This window comes from Dunckerocampus dactyliophorus, chromosome 8 (assembly GCF_027744805.1).
Source record: "Dunckerocampus dactyliophorus isolate RoL2022-P2 chromosome 8, RoL_Ddac_1.1, whole genome shotgun sequence".
In the NCBI taxonomy this organism is placed as follows: Eukaryota; Metazoa; Chordata; class Actinopteri; order Syngnathiformes; family Syngnathidae; genus Dunckerocampus; species Dunckerocampus dactyliophorus.
Window position 1 is genome coordinate 26,835,900 of NC_072826.1, and position 21,313 is coordinate 26,857,212.

A 21,313-nucleotide genomic window follows, 5' to 3' on the forward strand; every position below is an offset into this window, starting at 1 on the left:
TAACCTTCATCCATCCATTCTCTGTTCGGGTCCGGTTCGCGGCGGTGGCGGCGGCAGTCTCAGTAGGGAAGCCCGGACTTCCTGTTCTGCGGCCACCTCTTCCTGTTCCACCGGGAAGACACCAAGGCGTTCCCAGGACAGCTGTGAGACATAATCCCTCCAGCGTGTCTGTCCTAGGTCTGCCTCCTCCTCCTAGAGAGGCGTCCAGGAGGCATCCGGACTCGATGCAGCGGCTCTATTCTGAGCTCCACCTGGATGACCCAATTGATGACCCTCACGTAATCTCTTAGAGTGAGTCAGCCACTCTACGGAGGAAACTCATTTGTTGCTTGTGTCCACTATCTTGTGCTAAATGCTTTGACACTGTTACCAATTTACCCACTGATGACGCAGAATCAAGAGCAACTGGGGGTTCAGTATCTTGCCCAAGGATCCTGCCAGAGCTTCATCAGACTCTCACATCCAAAGTCTCCGTAAAGAAGGCGTGTCATCCTCTGTAAGTTTAACGAGTGATATATGTTCTCTTGAAAAAGTAAGTAAGATATGTTTTTGTCAAAATTAAATTGAGTTTATGGTTCCTGTAAAATGTAAAAATTTACAGTTCATCCATGAGATGGCTATCAATATCGGCCGAGTTCACTCATGGATGATCAGTATCGGAATCAGCAGCATAAACTCTGACTGGACCCACTTCACCACCTGAGCCATGCCACTCCGGCAAATTAACGTCACAAGTCAGCAAGTCCAACAAGCAAGGAAGCGGTAGCAAATTCACCAAACTCCTTGGGCCATGTCAGTCAGTATCTGTGAACATTTGAAAACATGTCAATTATGTATACATTTTATATGTAAAAACACCTGACTAGTAAGTTGCAGAGTCAGCCAAACGATGAAAAAAAGGTACAAGTTAAAAGTTTGTAAAATCTCTCATTTCTCATATAATAATAATATATTATTATCATTATCATATTATTACTTTTTAAAAAATGGTTTACTCTATGCTACTAAATAACATTATTTTCACACATAATATTGTAAGTTCATTCTTGTAAAATTGCAACTTTTTTCTTGTTACAATATTGTTTTTTTCTTAATATTTGGACTTTATTCTCTAAAATTACGGCTGTTTTTCTCATTTATGGCGTTTTTCCACCACAATTACTGTATTTCAACTTTTTTTTCCAATTTCCTTTTTTTCAACAGTCTAATTTTCCAAAAAATAATCATGAGCAATGTCACCAGTTTAAAACAATAATGTCTTTCTGTAATATCTTAAAATTATGCTACTAAAATTGTTATTTTTCCTCAAAATATTACAAAGTTATTCTCATAAAATTTTGACTTTTTCTCGTTAGATTACAACTTTTTTTTTCTCAACATTTTGACATTATCCTCGTAACATTTCCACTGATTTTCCCATTTTTGCTGCTGTTGGTTGTTTTTTTTTTGTTTTATTGTTAAATTCCATTTATAGAATGTGCTGCGGCCCTACCAAAAGACAACCGCGGGCCTCTTAGAAAAGCTGGAAGTAGCCGAGAGTGGCACCAGAACATCTGCCTCAGCTGGATGACCAAACACTCGGCTGTATCCTGTGGCCAAAAGTATTGGGACAGCGCCATGCAGTGAAAATATGGAGTTGTTCCTCTCCATTTGTGGTTCTTCCACAGCATACTCGCCCAAGCATGCTTGTTTTGAGCACTAGAAACAGAAAATGATCTTCCTTGAAGCCATCCAACAAGGTTGGAAGCATACTTTTGTCCTAAATATGCTGCAAAGATGAAGAATGAAGATTGAGGGACAACTGTTTCATTCATTCATTGACCGATGATGCGGTTAGGGCATGTCCGTGTACATTTGTCCACGTAGTGCGCGGAGTACATGTTGAAGTCACATAACAAGTTGAAGTCAAAGTTTAGTGAATAGTTTCCTGGTAAAGGCTGACTTGTTGTTTGTGTGGAGAGTAAAGAAGGTTGTCTTAAAGGTCATCGGAAGGATTTTAATAAGTCCCACTGATGCTGCGTCTTTGCTGCACAGAGGTCACGTGTTGAGCACGTCCTTCGGCGCAGCGCCTTAATGACGACAAAGGAGACTCCCGCTCTCGTTGGGTCTCCTCTGAGATTGAGTGAAATGTCAGCTGCTCCCTCGAGAGGGCCGTGGTCTCCCTGGAAGACAAAGGACGGAGGTCGTTAACGGGCTCGCAGGGGAGGAACTTGCGTGTCTTCAAGTGTCAAGTGAAAACGCGACCTTTGATCCCCACTATACCCCATGTTCTAGTTCACTAGGCTTGTCACGATAACAAATTTTGCTGGATGACAATTTATAACGATATTATTGTCAACATTATTGTGAGGCCATTTTTTTAGTAATGTAATGATAATACAGTGGTGTGAGAAAGTGTTTGCCCCCTTCCTGATTTCTTATTTTTTGCATTTTTGTCACACTTAAATGTTTCAGATCATCAAACTAATTTAAATATTAGTCAATGACAACACAACTGAACACAAAATGCAGTTTTTAAATGAACATTTTATTATTAAGGGAGGAAAAAAGTCCAAACCTACATGACCCTGTGTGAAAAGGTGATTCCCCCCCCTGTTAAAACATAAGTTAACCGAGATTAACTGAGATCTGTCGGTCTGGAAAAGGTTATAAAAGCCATTTCTAAAGCTTTGGGACGGCAGCGAACCACAGTGAGAGCCATTATCCACAAATGGCCAAAACATGGAGCAGTGGTGAAACTTCCCAGGAGTGGCCGGCCAACCAAAATGACCCCAAGAGCACAGCAACAACTCATCCAAGAGGTCACAAAAGACCCCACAACAACATCCAAAGAACTGCAGGCCTCACTTGCCTCAGTTAAGGTCAGTGTTCATCACTCCACCATAAGAAAGACACTGGGCAAAAACAGCCTGCATGGCAGAGTTCCAAGACCAAAACCACTGCTGAACAAAAAGAACGTTAAGGCTCATCTCAGTTTTGCCAGAAAACATCTTGATGATCCCCAAGACCTTTGGGAAAATACTCTGTGGTCTGACGAGACAAAAGTTGAACTTTTTGGAAGGTGTGTGTCCCATTATATCTGGTGTACAAATAATGCTGCATTTCAGAAAAAGAACATCATACCAACAGTAAAATATGGTGGTGGTAGTGTGATGGTCTGGGGCTGTTTTGCTGCTTAAAGACCTGGAAGACTTGCTGTGATAAATGGAAATATGAATTCTGCCAAAAATCCTGAAGGACAATGTCCACCCGTTGGTGGCCTCAAGCTGAAACCAACTTGGGTTGTGCAGCAGGACAATGATCCAAAACACACCAGCAAGTCCACCTCTGAATGGCTGAAGAAAAACAAAATGAAGACTTTGGAGTGGCCTAGTCCAAGTCCTGACCTGAATCCTATTGAGATGCTGTGGCATGACCTTAAAAAGGCGCTTCATGCTGGAAAACCCTCCAATGTGGCTGAATGACAACAATTCTGCAAAGATGAGTGGGCCAAAATTCCTCCACAGCGCTGTAAGAGACTCATTGCAAGTTATCACAAACGCTTGATTGCAGTTGTTGCTGCTAAGGGTGGCCCAACCAGTTATTAGGTTTAGGGGGCAATCACTTTTTCACACAGGGACATGTAGCTTTGGATTTTTTTTTCTCCCTTAATAATAAAAAGCTTCATTTAAAAACTGCATTTTGTGTTCTGCTGTGTTGTCATTGACTAATATTTAAATGTGTTTGACAAACATGCAAAAAAACAAGAAATCAGGATAGGGGCAAACACTTTTTCACACCACTGTATGTGGCATAATGATGAGAGTAGACCGTTTCAAAAGCAATAAACTTTAATTTCTCAAGTGTATTTAACATTGTAACTGGAATGTCAAGAGCTTTTAAATCAAATAAACAACATAATAAATAAAATAAACGAAAAAGTGAGGATTTCACTGAAAAGCCTGCACGTCAGCGAGCATGGTAAAACGCTCGGCGTAAACACACTCGTAGAGCCCGAGTCGCACACACACAGCCGCATTAGCATGCGCTGCTAAACTAAGCTAACCCAGCTAGCCTCCATTCCCACTCCGTAATAGTTTTCCCGCTTACTTTCGCCGGTGTTCCAGGCCGCCGTATCAGCATGTTTAGTTCGGGAGGGGGGTTAGTGTTTGTGATGACATTCCACCACAATTGAGCGGGCCGCTACGGAAATACTTGCCCACACAAACGTTCCTTTTCCTCATGATGACAGCATTTAATTCCACGTTTATCAGTCAATTCCGTGTTTATTGGCCAGTTCCTCCATTCTGTCACGGAAATGATAGCTGTAGATGTTTGTGCCATTTAGAAATGTGCAGCTTTCAAAATGGTATTGTTGCCAGCATTATTGAATTGGATTCTTATTTGTGAATTTATTAAGACTAACCTGTCTTACTTGTTGAACATGTTATTATATGTATTGCATATTGCAGTATTTTTATCTTATTTAGCAGAAACAGTGAAATGCATCCATTGGCATCACTGCTGTCTATATTGGTATCAACTGATCAGTATTGGGAATGAAGTGCTGGGCAATATTGGTAAGAGAGCCAATATCGAGCATCTCTAATAAAATCAAAGTATGAAGTGTCTTTGGATGATAAATGATGCAACTTCCTGCGTCTGTCCCGATGAACACGTTGTTAGTTGTTTTGAAGGTGACATTTTGTAAAAGGTCACGTCATTGTTTGTCTCCCAAAAAAGTCTCCTGTGTCTCTCGTAGGACCTGCAACGAGCACCCCCTGCTGGGAAAAACATGTTGCTTCAGCTTTGCGTTTCTTGCAGCATCCATCCCTGCAGAGCTGCTCTTTAAAGGTCCTGCAGGGATTATCCAGCTCCCAAAATAGCTTGATTGTTTATGCCGCAAACCTGGGGTGTCCAAACTTTTTCCAGCGAGTGCGACATAGTGAAAAATTATATTTGTTACATGTGTAACGCAACACATGTAAATATGCTAAGAAGTCATATATACATACAGTATATGCTGTATAAAATATATATATATTTCAAGAAAAAACTGCGTCTAAATTTTGTGATATAGATGAAAAAGCATATTATTCGAATCAACTTTGCTCATTTTTTATACCATTTTTGCTGTTGTTTTTCTCGAACTATTATGACTTTATTACCATAAAATTTTTGATTTTATTCCCATAATATTATAACTTTTTTTCCAAAAAGTGCCACTTTATTTAGTTGTCTTTGTCATGATATTTAGGACTTAACACTTTTTTTTTTTAATATTTCAACTCTATGCTTCTAAAATGATGTTATTTTTTCTCATAATATTCTGATTTTATTCTTGTAAAATTACATCTGTTTTTTCCATTTCTGCTCATTTTTTCAACTATTTCAACTTTTTTCTTGTAAATTTTCTTGCTATAATTATGACTTTATTCTGATAATATTTTGACGTTATTCTCGTAACATATCTTTTTTCTACTTTTTCCAGAAATGACCATTTTATTCGTGATGTTTGTTTCTCATGATATTATGACATAAAAAAATATGTCTTTTTAATGTTATACTTCAACTTTATGCCACAAAAGTAATGTTATTTTTGTACATTGTTCTTGTAATATGACAACGCTTTCTTGTTAGATTACACCTTTTTCTCTTAATATTTCGACTTTATTCTTGAAAAATTACTGCCATTTTTGCTGTTGTTTTTATATTTTTAGAATGTGCTGTGGGCCACTATGAATTAGCCGCGGGCGGCAAATGGCCCACTTTGGACACCCCTGCCGTAAACTTTCCTCACAAGACGAAGTTGAGCCAACACCTTTTCTTTCTGGGTGACTTGAGCTGACGTTGATCATTCTTGTATACAACAGAAAGCATCGGAATGTTGATGCAACATGTTGGCGTTTATTTGCCTCCTGTGCACATGAGGATCCATCAGTAACATACAAAACTATTAAAAAATACACCAAAAACAAACAAAAAGGAATACATTTGAGACTGGAAAGTTTTTTCATAGAAAAGTCACAAAGAAGACAGCTTCATTCCTGACTTCCCTTTTATGACGAAAGAAAGTTTTCATTGTCGGAGTGGTAAAAATAAGACTGCTCTTTCTGCTACAAAAGTATACATCGGAGGAGGAGGTGTCATCTAAACGTCATCTCCTGACACTTGTACTGTTCGTTCTGTGGCGGCTGCTTGGCGCCGTGGCGGGACTAAAATGGGCGTGGCCTGTGTCACAGCAGCCCGTTTCTAAAATCGCCTTCTGCACACGTTGAAGGATGTGGCGTCTTCCTGCTTCGACTTCTGCTGCTCCGTCTCTGGGTCGCCATGACGACCGCATCACTTCCTGGTCAGCAGCTGGTTCTCCAGCTGCTCCAGACGGCCGCTCATTGCTGTCAGTGGTCACGTTAAGGAGGCGTGCTTTGTACTTGATAAAAGAAGCATTGTGCCGTGCTTCTTCATCACAGGACGCAAACCGTGGAAAGAAAAGGTTGTTCTGGAACAGGGGTGTCCAATTTTTTCCAGTGGGGGCCACATAGTGAAAAATGAAAGGATGTAAGGGCCACAAAAAAACTGCATCTCAACTTGTTGATATAGGTGAAAAAGTTAGTATCAACTTTGCTCTTTGCTCATTTTTGTTTCCCATTTTTGCTGTTTTTTTTTTTTTTTTTACATTTTCCAAATATTCCAACTTGTTAAATAATCTTCATAAATTGTATTTTCTTTTTGTAATATTATGACTTTATTTTTTCATAATATTTGGACTTTATGCCCATAATATTTTTCTCCAAGCTAATTTTCCAAAAATGACGTCTGTTTATTGTATGTTTCTCATCATAGTACGACTTAAAAAAAATAAAAACATTTCTTTAATATTTCATTTCTATGTGACTAAAATGACATTATTTTTCCTCATAATACAGTCAAACCTGTCTTAGCGGCCACCTTTATAGAAGGGCCACCTGCCTATAGCAGCCACTGAAAAATCCCCCACAGCAAATTTACATGTTATAGACCCTGTGTATAGCAGTCACCTGTCCAACGCGGCCAGCGGCCACCCATTTTGTCTCCATTGGTCAATATCTGACCGCATATAGCGGCCAAATTACCAACTCAAGTAGAAGCTTCATGCACGAAAAGTTTCGGTTTTTCAATCAATGAAGCCGTCGTGTGTAGACTTTAATTACTGAGTCCTAGCTCAGTCACAATCATTCACAAGATCCACACAAACTGTCAGTTGTTCCACATAAAAAGCCGTCTTCTTTTGAGCTTGCTATTTCCTGGTCAAACATGTAACTTTAAGAGCATTTGCACCAAAACATTACCGTAAAGTAGGCTGGGAACAGGACGTGCTCCCAGCGACGCTACAATAAAAAAAAAAAACATACGCTAGCATGCATGCGGCAGCGGGAGCAAAACTGAGTTGGGCTGTACTTAATTGAAGTATTTTAGAATGTACTCACGTTATTTTTCATCAATCCTCATCCACAAATCCATCAAAGTCCTCATCTTCTGTATTCGACACAAAAAAAGCCGTCTTCTTTTCCGTTCGCTACTAGTCTGTTAACTTGTCAGTGTTATTCAGCTCCGAAGCAAAGAAGGAAACTTCTCCTGTTGCTTCTGCCAACTTTGTTTATTGAACGCGGCCACCAGACAGCAGCTCAGAACTCACACATCTCTCAGCATCGTCTCTCCTTCCTGCTTGCCCACAAGGCAAAGGTTAAACAAGCCCCACTACATAGCTGTCCAGGCAATGCCTTTAAGAAATGACACCGTTTATTTCCTGGTGTGCACTGGTCAATACTGTAATGCCGCTTGTTGTGGGGAAGGAGAGACTCACGTCGCCGATGCACTTTAATGGCTTTATTAACAGCGGAGAACACTGCAGGACTTTACATCCACGCCAACATAAACACACTTTCCAACTCTCTACAAACTCACAGCTAGCACTGAGCCTAGCTCTCCTGCTCGGGACGCCCACCGTCACTTCCCGTCACTTCCTGATGAACTAAAGCTGTAATGACACTCTGCCGTATAAAAAGTAAAATATTAAAAACAAGCGTAAGACATTACTAGCACAGCTTTGTTCTGTGGGGCGTGGATATATTCTATCAGTTATTATTAAGCCTCTAGCTTCCTTTTAGTAAGTAAAAACCTTGGCTATGATTGCACTACATTGCCATGTAGACCTACAAAGTACACTTGGAAGAACAAGAGGTGAATAAATGTATTGCAACTAATGTGAAACTGATGAGGGGTAGGATTAAATAAGCTTTGCTTCTTCCTACTCCTTTTTGGACATGCAAAATTGTGAATTGTACTATGTGATGTGCTACTGTTTGACTCATGCATGTTCAGAATTAGAACCATGAACCATGAACCATGATAATAACAAGCCTAGTAGCGCTGTACAACTTTTATTCGCAGTCCGCAGTGCCCTCTACTGGTCAACATTATTATTATTTTTTCCCCTTTTTTTTCCCTCTACGATGAATTTCCCCGCTGTGGGATAAATAAAGTACAAATAAAGTACAAATACAAATACTGGTCAACATTCAAACTGGTCGCCAACCTGTCTATAGAGGCCACCTGTCTATAGCGGCCACTTTTGCAGACTCCCTCTAGTGGCCGCTATAGACAAGTTTGACTGTATTTGGAATTTATTCTCGTAAATGTCAACTTTTTTCTCCCGTTACAATACAACTTTTTTGTCTTTATATTTTGACTTTATTCTTGTAACGTTACAGCTGGTGTTTTTTTGTATTTCTGCTGTTTTTTTTTTTTTTTACATTTTCCAACAATTTCAACTTTGTTCTTGTAAATTTTCTTCTTGTAACTCTGACTTTATTCCCATTCTATTTTGACTTTATTCTCATAACTTTTTCCGCAACCTAATTTTCCAAAAATAACAACTTTAGTCGTTGTGTTGTTTGTTTCTCATAAAATTTCTTTTTTCTTTAATATTTCAACTTTATGCGACTAAAATTACATTATTTTTCCTCATAATATCATGTTATTCTTCTAAAATTGCAACTTTTCCTCATTAGATTACAACTTTTTTGTCTTCATATTTTTACTTTATTCTTGTAAAATTACAGGTGACATTTTTTTTTTTTGCTGTTTTTCTTTTTCTTGTTGAATTATATTTTTAGAATGTTTCGCACTAAATAAAAAATAAATAGAATAACTATAAAAAAATATAACTGCCATTGGCTGCAAATGGCCCCCTGGCCACACTTTGGACACCCCTGTTGTGGAATTTGAAGGCTGCTTTTTTCCTCATAAATGTTTCCACAGCAGGTCTAAGTGGAATTACTGCAAAGTTGGTCATGTTTTGCATGTAAGCCGCCCCCCAGGATTTCTGGCAGCCAGGAATTTTGGGCCTCATAAAAAGAAAAATCAGATTGAGCGTCCACGGGCAGCTTTTGTCACCACATCACTATTTTTTGGAATTGTCCTAACTTTCCCCCCTATATGGCGCCCCTGAAGTGCCCGCTACTGGACTGACCACAATGTAGACCTCAGTTGGTCGGTCTGGATTTGGAACATTCCAGGAGAACTTTATCTGCCTGATTGCATTTGAACAACTGTTCCGTGTGTGGTCGAGGAGGATTATGGACTTGGACTGGAGTCCTGAGTTAGCACTCTTCAACTTAGCAAACATTTTGGATGCCTTTTTCAGGTCCAACATGCAGTATGTGAGCTCAGAAATGGACAAAGATTCCACAAGTCTTCCCAGACGAGTGGTTGTCCTGTGGAAGCTCTTGGGCGCTACTTTGATGCGCCTACTGGAGAATAACAGATGTGCTGTGTGTTTTCATGGGAAGCAAAGAAGACAAGAAAGAAAGGAGTGAGAAAAGGATATGTTTTTGCGTGAGCTGCTCCAGGCTGCTCATGGTGGCCTGCTGAAACTCCACCAGACTCTCGCAGGCACACGGGTCCTTCACCTCAATCTCGCCCTGACTCTCCTCTGCAGGACAAGGAGGACACGAGTGAGGTCTGTTCTTGTAGCGTCTGCGTCAACACAACGTCCTACCTGGACACACGTTGAGTTTGAGGTTCTCTGCGATGGTGCTGATGGCGCTGAAGTCGGTGGTGTAGTAGAAATGTTTCTCCACGGGTTCTGAGGCGATTTCCCGAAGCTCGTCCTCCACGGCTTTGCCCACGCCCACAGCATACATGGTGATTCCTGCCAGGCAGCATTGCACACACGTTTCATACTGGATTGATAATATTTCATATTTGAATGGCTCACCGGCTTCTTTGGCCTTCTTGGCGTATTCTGTGATGTCATCCTGGGAGCGTCCATCCGTGAAGACTAGTCCGATTCGAGGAATGTTGCGGGCAGAAGGACGAGCACCCTCCACCTCAGAGAAGCTGTTCTCCAGCATGTGTTTCAGCGCCAGGCCCGTCATGGTCCCTTTCTCCATGTATTCGATCTGTTGGCGGGCAAGCATTTCAAAATAGAAGCCTTCAGGATTCCTTGAGGATTTCTCCAAAATAAAAGCTGTGGCATCATTGTTACCTTCATGACGGCAGCCTTGATCTCATCAGCTGTATGGTACATGTTGAGGGGGAACTCGGTCCTGACGCGACTGGAATACTGGACCAAACCCACCCTGGTACCATGAGCGGACACGTCCAGAGTGTCCACGACCTGGAGGACAGCATCAGATCTTCAAAAACTCCACCAATCTCACAGTTGAAATCCTTCAAGTTTGAAGTAAACTATTAAGACCACATGACCACAAGCTCACCTGGTTGACAAACTTCTTCACAAGCTCAAAGTTCTGAGGGCGAACACTCTTGGATCCATCGATCAGAAGAACCAGGTCGATGTTGGCTGTCTTACAGGCTGGAGGACACGACAAGAACAACAGACAAGTTCATCTCCTGTTTTTTGTGAGACTGACAAGTCCAACTTACTGCCACAGCTCTTCCCGTCCTCCTGCAGAAGCTGACCCTCAGGACACATGCAGTAGTACGACCCTGGAGTGCTGACACACCGGTGCTCGCATCCGTGGTCCAGCGTGTTGCACAGGTCCAGGTCTGCGCACACACACACACACACACACACACACACACATGAACAAAGATTCATAAGGAACAACTTTAAGCCCACACCAGGAGATGCAGTCCAGTGAGGCAGTGTAATTTCGGGTGTGTGTTGTGTGTAGGTGGGTCCTGCTCCGTAAATTGCACGGTGACATCGTCACATGGTGACACAGGGCCAGGTGCCCATCAGTCATCTTTCTACTTGGTTTTTGTCTTCCTCCCATTCAGGAAGTTAGCATTCTCTGTCCACCAGTTAACACACTGCAGTGTGTCTAGCTCCGCCCCTTCAGTCACCCGCCTGCTGTGCTTAGTGCCCAGAACAGAAGTGTGCCAAAAAGTGCCAGTTACTCACAGCTTTTGATAATGATCATGTTAAAAACTGTTTATCTTGGTGGACAAAATATTTTCGCTAAAAATGAGCAGAAAAAAGGACTAAATAATTTCAATTGACTGACGTGTGCATGTCTTCTTGTCCTTGTTGAGCGTGAAGCCTTTGTTACAGTCACACGTGAAGACACCGGGCGCGCTCACGCAGATCTGCTCACAGTCGTGTTTGCCCTCAACGCACAGGTCAATGGCTGCAAAACACACACACAAACACGCACGTATCATTAAAACTGCGTGTGAGGGCACGTGCATTACAATAATGGGCATTACTGCCACCTACAGGACTGGATTTTTAGGGTGAGAGGTGGGCTACAACCTGGACTGATCACCTGTCAATCAGTGCAGACACAACCAGTGACACACTTATGGACCATTTAGAGCAAGGATCACTAAGTGACGGGCCGCGGTCCAAGTCCGGACCCAGACACCATCCTATACGGATGTGGACATATGGTCAAAAGATTGCTTAAGTATTTTAAGGTTTGATGGTCCTATGGTCATGAACTTGGGCTCGTGACCAAAAGGACAAGATCGCGGGTACAAGCGTCTGAAATGAGTTTTCTCCGTATGGTGGCTGGGAGATAACGTGACAAGCACTGAGAAACTCGGAGTAGAACCGCTGCTTCTCCACACACTGAGAGGAGCCAGATGAGGTGGTCAGGATGCCTCCCGAACACCTCCCTGGAGAGGTTTTCCGGGCACATCCGACCAGGAGTAATCCTCGGGGAAGACCCAGGACACTGGACTGGGAATGCCTCAGGATCCCCGGGCGGAGCCGGACGAAGCAGCCGGATAGAGGGAAGTGTGGGCCTCTCGTCTTAGGCTCCTGCCCACCACGACCCGACCTTGAATAAGCAGAAGAAGATAGCTGGATGGATGGCATCTTTTTTTGACCTTACGGTACTTACAGTGTAGTGTCTCCAATCCAATGAAGCTATCATGCATGTTTTTGAATTGTGGGAGGAGAGAACCCACACAAGCACAGAGAGAACATTTCAAGTCCATTCAGAGAGGATGAACCAGCATTCAGTGCCAGAACCTTCTGACTGTCAGGCAGACGTGCTAAGCACCGTGACAAATGTTTACGTGAGCGCTCGTTAGTTTCTTTCAAGGTCCTTTTTTATTAGTGTCTATTTGTGTGTGCCTGACTGACGCGTGCACGTCTTCTTGTCCTGGTTGAGCGTGAAGCCTTCGTTACAGTCGCACGTGAAGACGCCGGGCGAGCTGACGCAGATCTGCTCACAGTCATGTTTGCCCTCAGCGCACAGGTCCCTGCCTGCACAACACACACACACACACATGGTCGAGATGTGGGGGGTGGAATGTGTGTGTACGTGTGTGTGTGTGTGTGTGTGTGTGTGTGTGTGTGTGTGTGTGTGTGTGTGTGCTCACCCCGGCAGCTCCTGCCGTCGTCCAGCAACTTGTAGCCATCATTGCAGCGACACTGGAAGCCTTTGAGCACACTCACACACTCGTGATCACACGTGTGATTCCCAAACGAGCAGTAGTTCATCACTGTGGCCACCCAAGTGTTAACAATAAACTCATTGTGAATGATACATACGCACTGACAATAACAACACGAACTGACAATACTTTGGTGAGAAGTGAAAGTGTGTGTGTGTGTGTGTGTGTGTGTGTTTGTGCACCAGTGAGACCTACTTGTGCACGTTTTCTTGTCGTCGTTGAGTGTAAAGCCTTCGTTACAGTCGCATGTGAAGACGCCGGGTGAGCTGACGCAGATCTGCTCACAGTTGTGTTTGCCCTCAGCACACAGGTCAATAGCTGTGCAACACACACACACACACACACACACACACACACACCGGTCATTAAACACTGTTGTAGCCTAAACAGCCTTCATTTTTAGGAAACGAACTGAAGACAGTTCTCTTCTTGAGCATCAACGTCCTCACCTGTGCACGTCTTTCCATCATGATTGAGTGTGTGTCCAGGCAGGCAGAGGCAGTGATAGGAACCAGGAGAGCTTTCACAGATGTGCTCGCAGCCGTGTTCCGACTCCACGCAGAGATCCAGACCTTCACCACGCAGCAAGGACAGCAAGCATAACATTTCAGCTGAAGACATCTACTTCACAGTGCTGGCAAACATTCATTCAGCTTTGGAAATTTGGAGCAAAGTGACGGGTCACAACTCTAGAACATCTTTGTGGGTCTCACCACACAGTTTATCCTGGAACTGGAGTCCAAACTGATGGATGAGGTCAAAGGACTCCACCAGGAAGACGTGGTCCTCGAAGGGCGGTGACGCCATCGCCCGCAGAGAGGCCATGTCGGCTCTGGCGACGCCCACAGCATAGATCTCGATGCCTTTCTCTCTGGCCTCCGCCGCCACCTCGGCCACGCGGTCCTGGGGACGGCCATCCGTCACAATGACTGCCACGTTGGTGACCTGTAGAAGGATGAGGGGGCTCTGTTTAGCCTCAGCCAAGAAGGACTTGTTCCCTACAGGAGGTAGTAGGGAGCACCACCGGGGCTCCCATGGAACCTAAATGTTTACTGTTCTACTTTCTAATCGACCTAATGAAAAGAGAATGAGTTTGGTGAGCTACTCTTCATGACACTACCTTCGGTCTGTCGCCCTCCTGCATGCTGAAGGCGTGGTTCATGACATAACGGATGGCGAGGCCTGTCATGGTGCCCTGGGCGAGCGGGACGATGCCATTGATGGCGTCCACCATGTTGGCCAGCGTGCTGTGCGTGTTCAAGGAGAACTCACTGCGGACCTGAAAAGACAAACAAGTTCTTGTCTTGGTCTTCAAAAGTCCAAGCCCAACCTTGGAGGAAATTGCAGTACCTGACTGGAGTACTGGACCACTCCCACTCTGGTGGCGTTTGGGCCGATGTCCAGAGTGTCCAGGATGTTAATCATAAACTTCCTCATGGTCTCAAACTCATGCGGGCGGACGCTGCGGGAACTGTCGATGAGGAAGACCAGGTCCACCGGGCCGGACTTGCACTTCGGCTCCAGACCTGCCAGAAAAAAATGTATGTTTGATTGCGGTCACAGCGCCCCCTAGTTATTACACTGAGGTCCTCCAGGGAACTGTGTTATGTAGCCAAGCAGAAGTAGCCTTTAGTCAGAAGTAAACTGGATAGTCTTCACAGTGGATTCTGGAACCTCGTTTGGACGTTTTTCCCAGCAAGGTTTCCCTTGCTGGGAAAACATTCACATTTTTCTCCTGGACTCCTACAAGGCACCTGCTTTTCTCGTCAGTCTTCCTGAGAACTCTCATCATTCCAGCCCGTTTATGGCCTCTTCAGCTGGACCGAACCACCAGGAGTATTTTCTCCACACACAGGTTTGAAGTTGTTGTTCTTGTTTGAAATGCAAGCGATACGTACGCTAAGTTGATGGCCACAGGCTAAACTGCTGTGTTTGTAGACTGACCTGCTTTGGGCCTGGCGAGAGCGAGGGTGGCCATGTTGAGCAGCACGAAGGCGAGCGCTCCTCCCAGACGTGACATCTTCATCACTCGCACAACAACTGGATCAGAAGACAAATGATGTTGAAAGACGCAACACAACATTCATAATGTAGTAGTACCAGCACTGGTATTAATTACTATGTAACGGTACTTTGATAGGACACTTTGTACTCGCTGGTTGTCGTGTAAATGTACTCTGAGTCTGGATCAGAACCAAAGTGCTGTTAAAGGAGAGATTAGAGGACGTGGGTGAATTCCAGCGTGTTTGTCAGGTTATAATAACAGCGATGGCGAAGCGTGTTCTAGAGGGGCATTCCAGTCACACCCTCTAGTGAAAAAAAGAACCTCAAAACACCTGGAAGACGACACACGGTGGATCCTGCTAATGGGAGGTCTTCATCTGCGTCTCGTCGGTTGGCTCTCGAGAGGACTGTTGGCTGTGATGATGAACGCGTCTCTGCCACTGACGTCACGATCTGGTCTGACTGTCTCCCCTGGCCTTCCCTCCTACTTCCTGCCCACCCCCTCAGTCTGTCAAACTAAGTTCTGGCAAACATTCGGATCTGGTTCTGCTCAATGCTGACGAACTGTGCAAAGCTGAGAGTCCTGACGGGCCATTCAAGTCTTTAAGTTCCTAACATCCTTTACTGGTCTTCGTCTGAAGAACATCATCAGAAAAAGATCTTGAGGTCTGCACTAACTTAGAAAGTTCCTCCCTGCCTCTCACGCCCCCCTGACAGTTCACCGTGCGCCCCCCCTCCCAGGGGGCTTGCCCCACTATTTGAGAAGCGCTGGTGTGGCGTATGGTGTCCCCCTAGGTTTACAGCTTTGGGGTGGCGGGTGTGGAGCATGGCTAACTAATATGGACACAATCACGTGTATACATGGACAGCCTAGCCAACCGCCGACAGCAAGAGGGCCATTTTATTATATTTATTTATTATTGTTCCTTTCAGATGTACAGTAAATGGACAAAAGTCTTGGGACAGCTACAGGAAGTGAAAAGTGAAGCGAAGCCTTTTCCACTTTTCCTGGTAGACTTTCTAGAAGATGATTGGAGGGTGCACCTTCCAGATCAGACTTTTCATGACATTGGACACGTGTGTGAAGCACAAAGACGCCTTAGAACACCACCCTCCCCTCCTAAACACCCCTTTCCTGTGGTCCCCCCCCACGCCAATGTGCTACTATCCTGCTGAGCACACACACAGTGGTACATTTATGCACAGAGAAGCTTTCAGGTGGTCTCTTGTGATTGGCTGCAAATGCAATGCAAACAGTTTATCATAAGCACGCAAATCTCAACTAGAAGTTGACTGCAGCATGAAAAAGCACACGTCAAGATTCTATAAGAATACACACAAAGATAAAACGCTTCACCGGGGGTCAGAGGTCAGCGCAGGCTTGTTGACGTTGGCACGAGCGCGAAACGAGACGGCGTCTGTTTCACATCCGGGCGCTAAAAACAAACCTTAGCATTCATCCCCGCCGTCGCCACGGCAACAACTCTTCTTCACGTCCTGTCGGACAGAGCGCGCCACCAAATGAACGTATGAGAACAGGAAGCAGGAATGTCTGGCCAAGAACACATAGTGCCGCATGGTAATTCTTTCTACAGACCCGCTCGCGTCACCTCTGCTCGACCCAAGCAGCACCTGCAGGATGCATTACCCCCATCAGCAGGTTGGACTCGATCATCAGAGTCAACAAAGGATGAGTTGGCTTTAACAATGGTTGGCAACAAGGACTTGTAATGTTTCAAATCCAAACCTGATGCTGTGTCTTTTTGGGACCGCCCCCCCTCCCCTCCTCCTACTCCACCAAATTATTTTATTCCAACAGCTGTGAAATGAGTCTAGTAGTCTCAAGGACAGTTTACAATTTAATTCAAACAGGAGTGGATACGATAAATTGTAATGCCAGCACTGGAGAGCCAACATAAGTTTAAGGAAGTCCAACTGATCTCCGACTGTCAGAGAGGTGGTACAAACGTCCCGTTTTTTGGTTGTTTGGGATATTATTTTCAACTGGCTCCAGTCAGTCTCAGTTTGGGCAGCTAATTGCTCCTCAGACAGAAATGTAAAAACAACAATCTTTTCCAAGTGAAAGGTCTTCTGAGTGTGTTATGTCTAATAATTAGGAATGATAAGGATGATGAGAAAGATGATAAATAACAAAGGTGGCGTCCGTGTGGATCTCCTTTCTCCTCCTCTCTCTCTCTCCTCATCGCCGTCATACCCCGCAAGATTCTTCAATTAAGGTAAAAGTGATGTGAAATGTTGATTCATCATTTATATGTACAGTCGTCCCTCATTTATTGCTGTTAACTAGTTCCAGACCCGACTGCAGTAAGTGAATTTCCGCGAAGTAGAATTCAATGTCAATAAATTGAATGTTCTCGTAGTTCAAGCATAGAAAACATTTTTATGATTTTCTAAATATGTTTTCTACGACATTTCAGTGTAGACATGAAATAACACCCCTCTCGTCACCTTTACACTCCTGTTTACACCACATTGCTACTGTGTAGACTACGGGATTACTGCAGGGATACAAGAGATGGCCACGGCTGCATAGCATGCTAGAGTGCTAATTACTGTAGTTAGCCTCCAAATTATTTATTCTAAACTTAAGAACGGGTTTCAAACAGAGTGGGGAAGTATGACAAAATAAGAAGCCAAAAACTTCCACTTCCACAAGGAATGGGAGGATGTCAGCATGTTATCAAGGTTTTGTGTCATTACTGACGCCCAGTGGCCAGAACACTACATACAGCAGTGGTCACCAACCTTTTGACCAAGACCGAGACCAAGATCCCTGGTCTCGGCCGTGAGCCTGCGCAACTCAGCACTATTGAGCCGCAGCTCGGAGATTTTTTTTGGAGGTGCACGTCTATGGAGTTATATTTGTGCCTTCATTTTGAGGTAGCAAAGGCAGGTATTGAGCCATTTTAACGTGCAATAACTACTGACGTGTGCACAGGCACGTCACTGCGCTCTGTCACTCACTCTCTCTGTCACTTAACCGCTACATGCTTTTGCAGCGGGGCGATATGGTGTACGTGCGCTAACAACTCCGGTCGGGTTTTGGGGACCGGGTTCCTGATGTAATAATACATTTCTTTTCTAATATTCTTGCGATCGACTGGGAAAGTCTTGAAGATCAACCAGTAGCTCTTGATCGACGGGTTGGTGACCCCGACATACAGTATAACTTGTATGTCAATATTTTTTGACTGTTAATGGGCCATATTCAACCACGAAACAACGATCATTTATTAATTAATTTATTTTGAAAAAACGCAATAGAGTGAGGCAGCGATATCCAAACCGTGATGTAGCGAGGGATGACTGTATTTCACATTGTTTTCTGCATGTTAAGCTATAATTATTCTCTGTAAAATGTATTTTGTGCTAATATTTTGGGTTTCTGTAACAGATTCATTGGGTTTACACGATTTCTTGTGGGGAAAATGTGTCAGTTTTTGGTACGATTCAGTTTTAGATGGACCCTTTGGAACGGTTAATTCAAACAAACTGAAGTACCACTGTACTTAGATAGGTATACTTTATACTCTGCGTACTTAGGTCCTGAGTGTGCAAATTTTGACAATGTAGTTCTGTCCCGAATCCATACTGGAAATGATTATCTCCATATTTACCCTTCTTCTCCTTCACTCCCTTTTAATGGTGAATTGCAACCACTTCAGTCAGTCCCTCCCCTTGCCACTACGTGGCCAAGATGGTGAGTCTTGACGGTGGTAAGTCTAATCCATTACTGTGCACTCAGCATTTGACAGTGTACTCCATTTTGTCATACTTTTGTCATAAGTTGTCATACTTCTGCCATACACTTGCATACTGTAAGTATGTAAGTATACTGTAAGTACGCAAGTGTACACTCAAAAGGTTAAGTTACGCAAGTGTGCCAATTGAAACATGGCACTAACGTCAATGATGAATGCCTTGTAATACCACTGTGTTCCTGAAGAGGCACTACTGAGTCAGTGATAACGCAACGTGGTGCACTATTAATAATAATAATAATACTGTAAGTAATAAATTCAGCATGTCTGCACGGCTTTACATTGATAACCGTTGTTCGATTCCAGCCCACCGTTATTTTCACATGTTGCTTATTATCTTCCTGTTTGTTTTGGGCAGGTGATCTTATGACCGTAACCATGGCGACGCCCAAAGAGCTCATTTCCTGCCTTCCTCCACCGGGCCCACTTGTTTAGGATTAATTACCGCTTTGTTGACGAGGACCCCCACAAAGCAACGCAAAGCAGAGCTCCCTCCAGCCCGATGACTATTATGGGATGTTGGAAGTCGGCGTGGACAACAGCGGCGTCTTGAATGCGACAACAAACCAACGCTCAAAGCCTGTTGGGACTACTTCCCGCCGTCTGGGTTGGGTTTGAGGAGACAGAACGTCGTGGGAAAGTAACAGGTGATTATCTCTGTTTGCTCCTGCTGCGCGCACGCACACACACACACACACACGCACACACACACACACAATATGGGCCAAGTTAATGAACGACTGTCGGACCAGAACTAACCCGCCCTGATGTTCAGGGCAAGCACCACGTGCACACAGCAAACACGGCTGAGAAGAAGCGCACCATCCTGTCAGCAAGACGTGTTCTTACAGCCAGTAGAACCACAGCAGGGATCTACAGATTCTTGTTCTAGTCCTGCGCTGCAGTCAGTCATCATGTGACCGCTCATTTTGCATCCGCTCGACCAGGCATCCTCATTTCAGCCGATGGACGAGCTGGACGTCATGGAAGACAGATGCAGAGGTAGGATCAGGACCAGAACACGAAGGTCCTCGTGGGTCCGGTCCGGTTCTCTAAATTCTTCTTTACTTTTCACTTTCTGCCCGTCCGGACTGCTGATAATCATGATCCCCAAAGCTACAATGTCGTTCATCACACCGCTTCCAACAACATGACAAGGTCATCACCTGCCCTGACAAGGTCATCTAATCAGCGTGACCGCTGGTCAGCAACAAGCGCGCCCCCCTTGTGGCGGAGGCGGGAACAGCGGACTAGCTAATGTTGCGTGGTGCGTGAGCAGTGGGGACAAGCACGTCATGACTCCGATCAGAGTTAAAAGACGCCGCACTGACATGAGAAAAAAAAAAGCGAAGGACGTTTCACTGCGTCAACTCGGATGTTTGATTGACAGCTGCTCTCAGAGACAAAGAGACACTTGTTGTTTGCAGATAGAATGAAACCAGATGTCTCCTACTTTCAACTTAGGAAGCCTTCGCTGTCTGTCTCGCTGCACGTCCCTCACTGTCTGCTTTCTGTCTCGCTAGTCTGTCCTGCCTCAAGTCTACCTGTATCACTGCTAGAGGACATGAAAGGTCCACTAAGTGATCAGTAGTGTGTCTGCAGTGTTGGACAGAGGTGGACACCTCCACGTGACCTTGTGAACCCGACAGTCTAAGTTTAAGCATGTCCCTAAAAGACACTTCCAGTAAAGTGATGAAAGTTTGAGAGTAAGAAAGAGTTTCTAGAACTTATGAGCATCTTTCTCTGGTAAAGATCATCTCTGTTTGTCTCAATAAAAACTTCTAACGCTGCTCACTCACTAAATGTCTTTCTCCCAGAGGCTTCCAGGCAGCAGCTCACCTGCTTCCAGCCCGGTTCTGCTGACCCGGTCACTCACCTGCTGGATGGACACGTCGAGTGGGACAGGTGAGACGTGTGGAAATGTCCTGCAGCGCACACACACACACACGCAGACACACGCGCACACGTTGCCGGTGAGGATGTTGGATGTATCCAAGCCGCTTTGCTTGTGTGCTCAATGCTGCTGTGTGCTGGAATGAGGTAGTGGGTGGGGGGTGGCAGGCGGCTATAAGAGCCCACCCTCCCCAACTCCCACGCACACAAAGACACACACACACACACACACACACACACACCCAGAAGAAAAAAAACAGCCAACTAGTAAAGTTTGATATTTGGACATGAGTCTTTTTTTCTTCCATATTGTCAGGGTTTTTTTTTTTTTAGAAAGAATATTTTCTAAGAGTACTTTTGGCGGCCAAAATCTCTAAGTGGGAAACCATTTTAGCCAATCAGAAGCCGGAAGAAAGTCAGGAGAGGAAAAGACGCAATGACCATGTCATAACAACAACATAGCATCATTTCTTTGCCACTTACGTTTGTGCTTTGCCCCGCCCGCCTTGTCTTTTCTGGGCCTGGGAGACCTGTGTGGGCCTCAAACCCCCCCCAGCGGCTGTGTAGGTGGTCTGTGCACAATGCAAGTTAAGAAGATCGTAGCACTTCCACGTCATGTTAGGACCTTGCAGGCAAACATCAGGAATTATTTTACTGGATGTCAAACGTCAGCAGATCAGAGGACATACTGTACAGGGGGCGGGGAGGGGGTCCACTGTGAAAGACCACAAGGTCACAATGAC

General features: G+C 44.4%; 2 protein-coding genes across 14 annotated transcripts in view; one reads left to right on the plus strand and one right to left on the minus strand.

The window, feature by feature from the left end:
* LOC129185917 (recombining binding protein suppressor of hairless-like protein) overlaps window positions 1-21,313 on the plus strand; it is a 31,722-nt gene that overhangs the window by 1,828 nt on the left and 8,581 nt on the right. For 3 of the 8 annotated variants that reach the window (XM_054783594.1, XM_054783587.1, XM_054783592.1), the window contains exons 2-5: window positions 58-291; window positions 394-496; window positions 19,036-19,324; window positions 20,495-20,582. In XM_054783594.1, coding sequence (XP_054639569.1) covers window positions 19,231-19,324; window positions 20,495-20,582 — 182 coding nt within the window. In that variant the 5' untranslated portion in view covers window positions 58-291; window positions 394-496; window positions 19,036-19,230. Of the gene's footprint in view, window positions 1-57; window positions 292-393; window positions 497-9,132; window positions 14,747-14,829; window positions 19,325-19,403; window positions 19,680-20,494; window positions 20,583-21,313 lie in introns of those variants that run through there. The other 5 variants (XM_054783588.1, XM_054783591.1, XM_054783590.1 and 2 more) reach the window with 5 other exon arrangements.
* matn4 (matrilin 4) lies at window positions 5,621-20,699 on the minus strand. 6 transcript variants are annotated; one of them, XM_054783585.1, is made up of 16 exons: window positions 14,836-14,991; window positions 14,242-14,417; window positions 14,012-14,170; window positions 13,605-13,836; window positions 13,341-13,463; window positions 13,087-13,209; window positions 12,817-12,939; window positions 12,578-12,700; window positions 11,493-11,615; window positions 10,909-11,031; window positions 10,740-10,837; window positions 10,508-10,639; window positions 10,238-10,421; window positions 10,019-10,171; window positions 9,848-9,952; window positions 5,621-6,380 (listed from the first exon to the last, which is right to left on the minus strand). In XM_054783585.1, exons 1-16 carry the CDS (start codon window positions 14,972-14,974, stop codon window positions 6,322-6,324), a joined length of 2,175 nt encoding a protein of 724 aa, XP_054639560.1. In that variant the 5' UTR covers window positions 14,975-14,991; the 3' UTR covers window positions 5,621-6,321. The 6 variants fall into 6 exon arrangements, with proteins under 6 accessions (XP_054639560.1, XP_054639557.1, XP_054639559.1 ...); XM_054783582.1 differs by adding an exon at window positions 20,554-20,699 and having other exon boundaries at window positions 5,621-9,952; window positions 12,817-13,209; window positions 14,836-14,931; XM_054783584.1 differs by having other exon boundaries at window positions 5,621-9,952.

What these genes read in the sequence shown, in the direction of transcription:
- matn4 (XM_054783580.1), bottom strand. Translation starts at nt 14,974, where the DNA reads ATGTTGTGTTGCGTCTTTCAACATCATTTGTCTTCTGATCCAGTTGTT. An exon ending in TGATGGAAAGACGTGCACAG is followed by an intron (nt 13,210 to 13,340) that starts GTGAGGACGTTG and finishes TGTGTTGCACAG; the next exon opens with CTATTGACCTGTGTGCTGAG. An exon ending in GGACGGGAAGAGCTGTGGCA is followed by an intron (nt 10,838 to 10,908) that starts GTAAGTTGGACT and finishes CGTGTCCTCCAG; the next exon opens with CCTGTAAGACAGCCAACATC.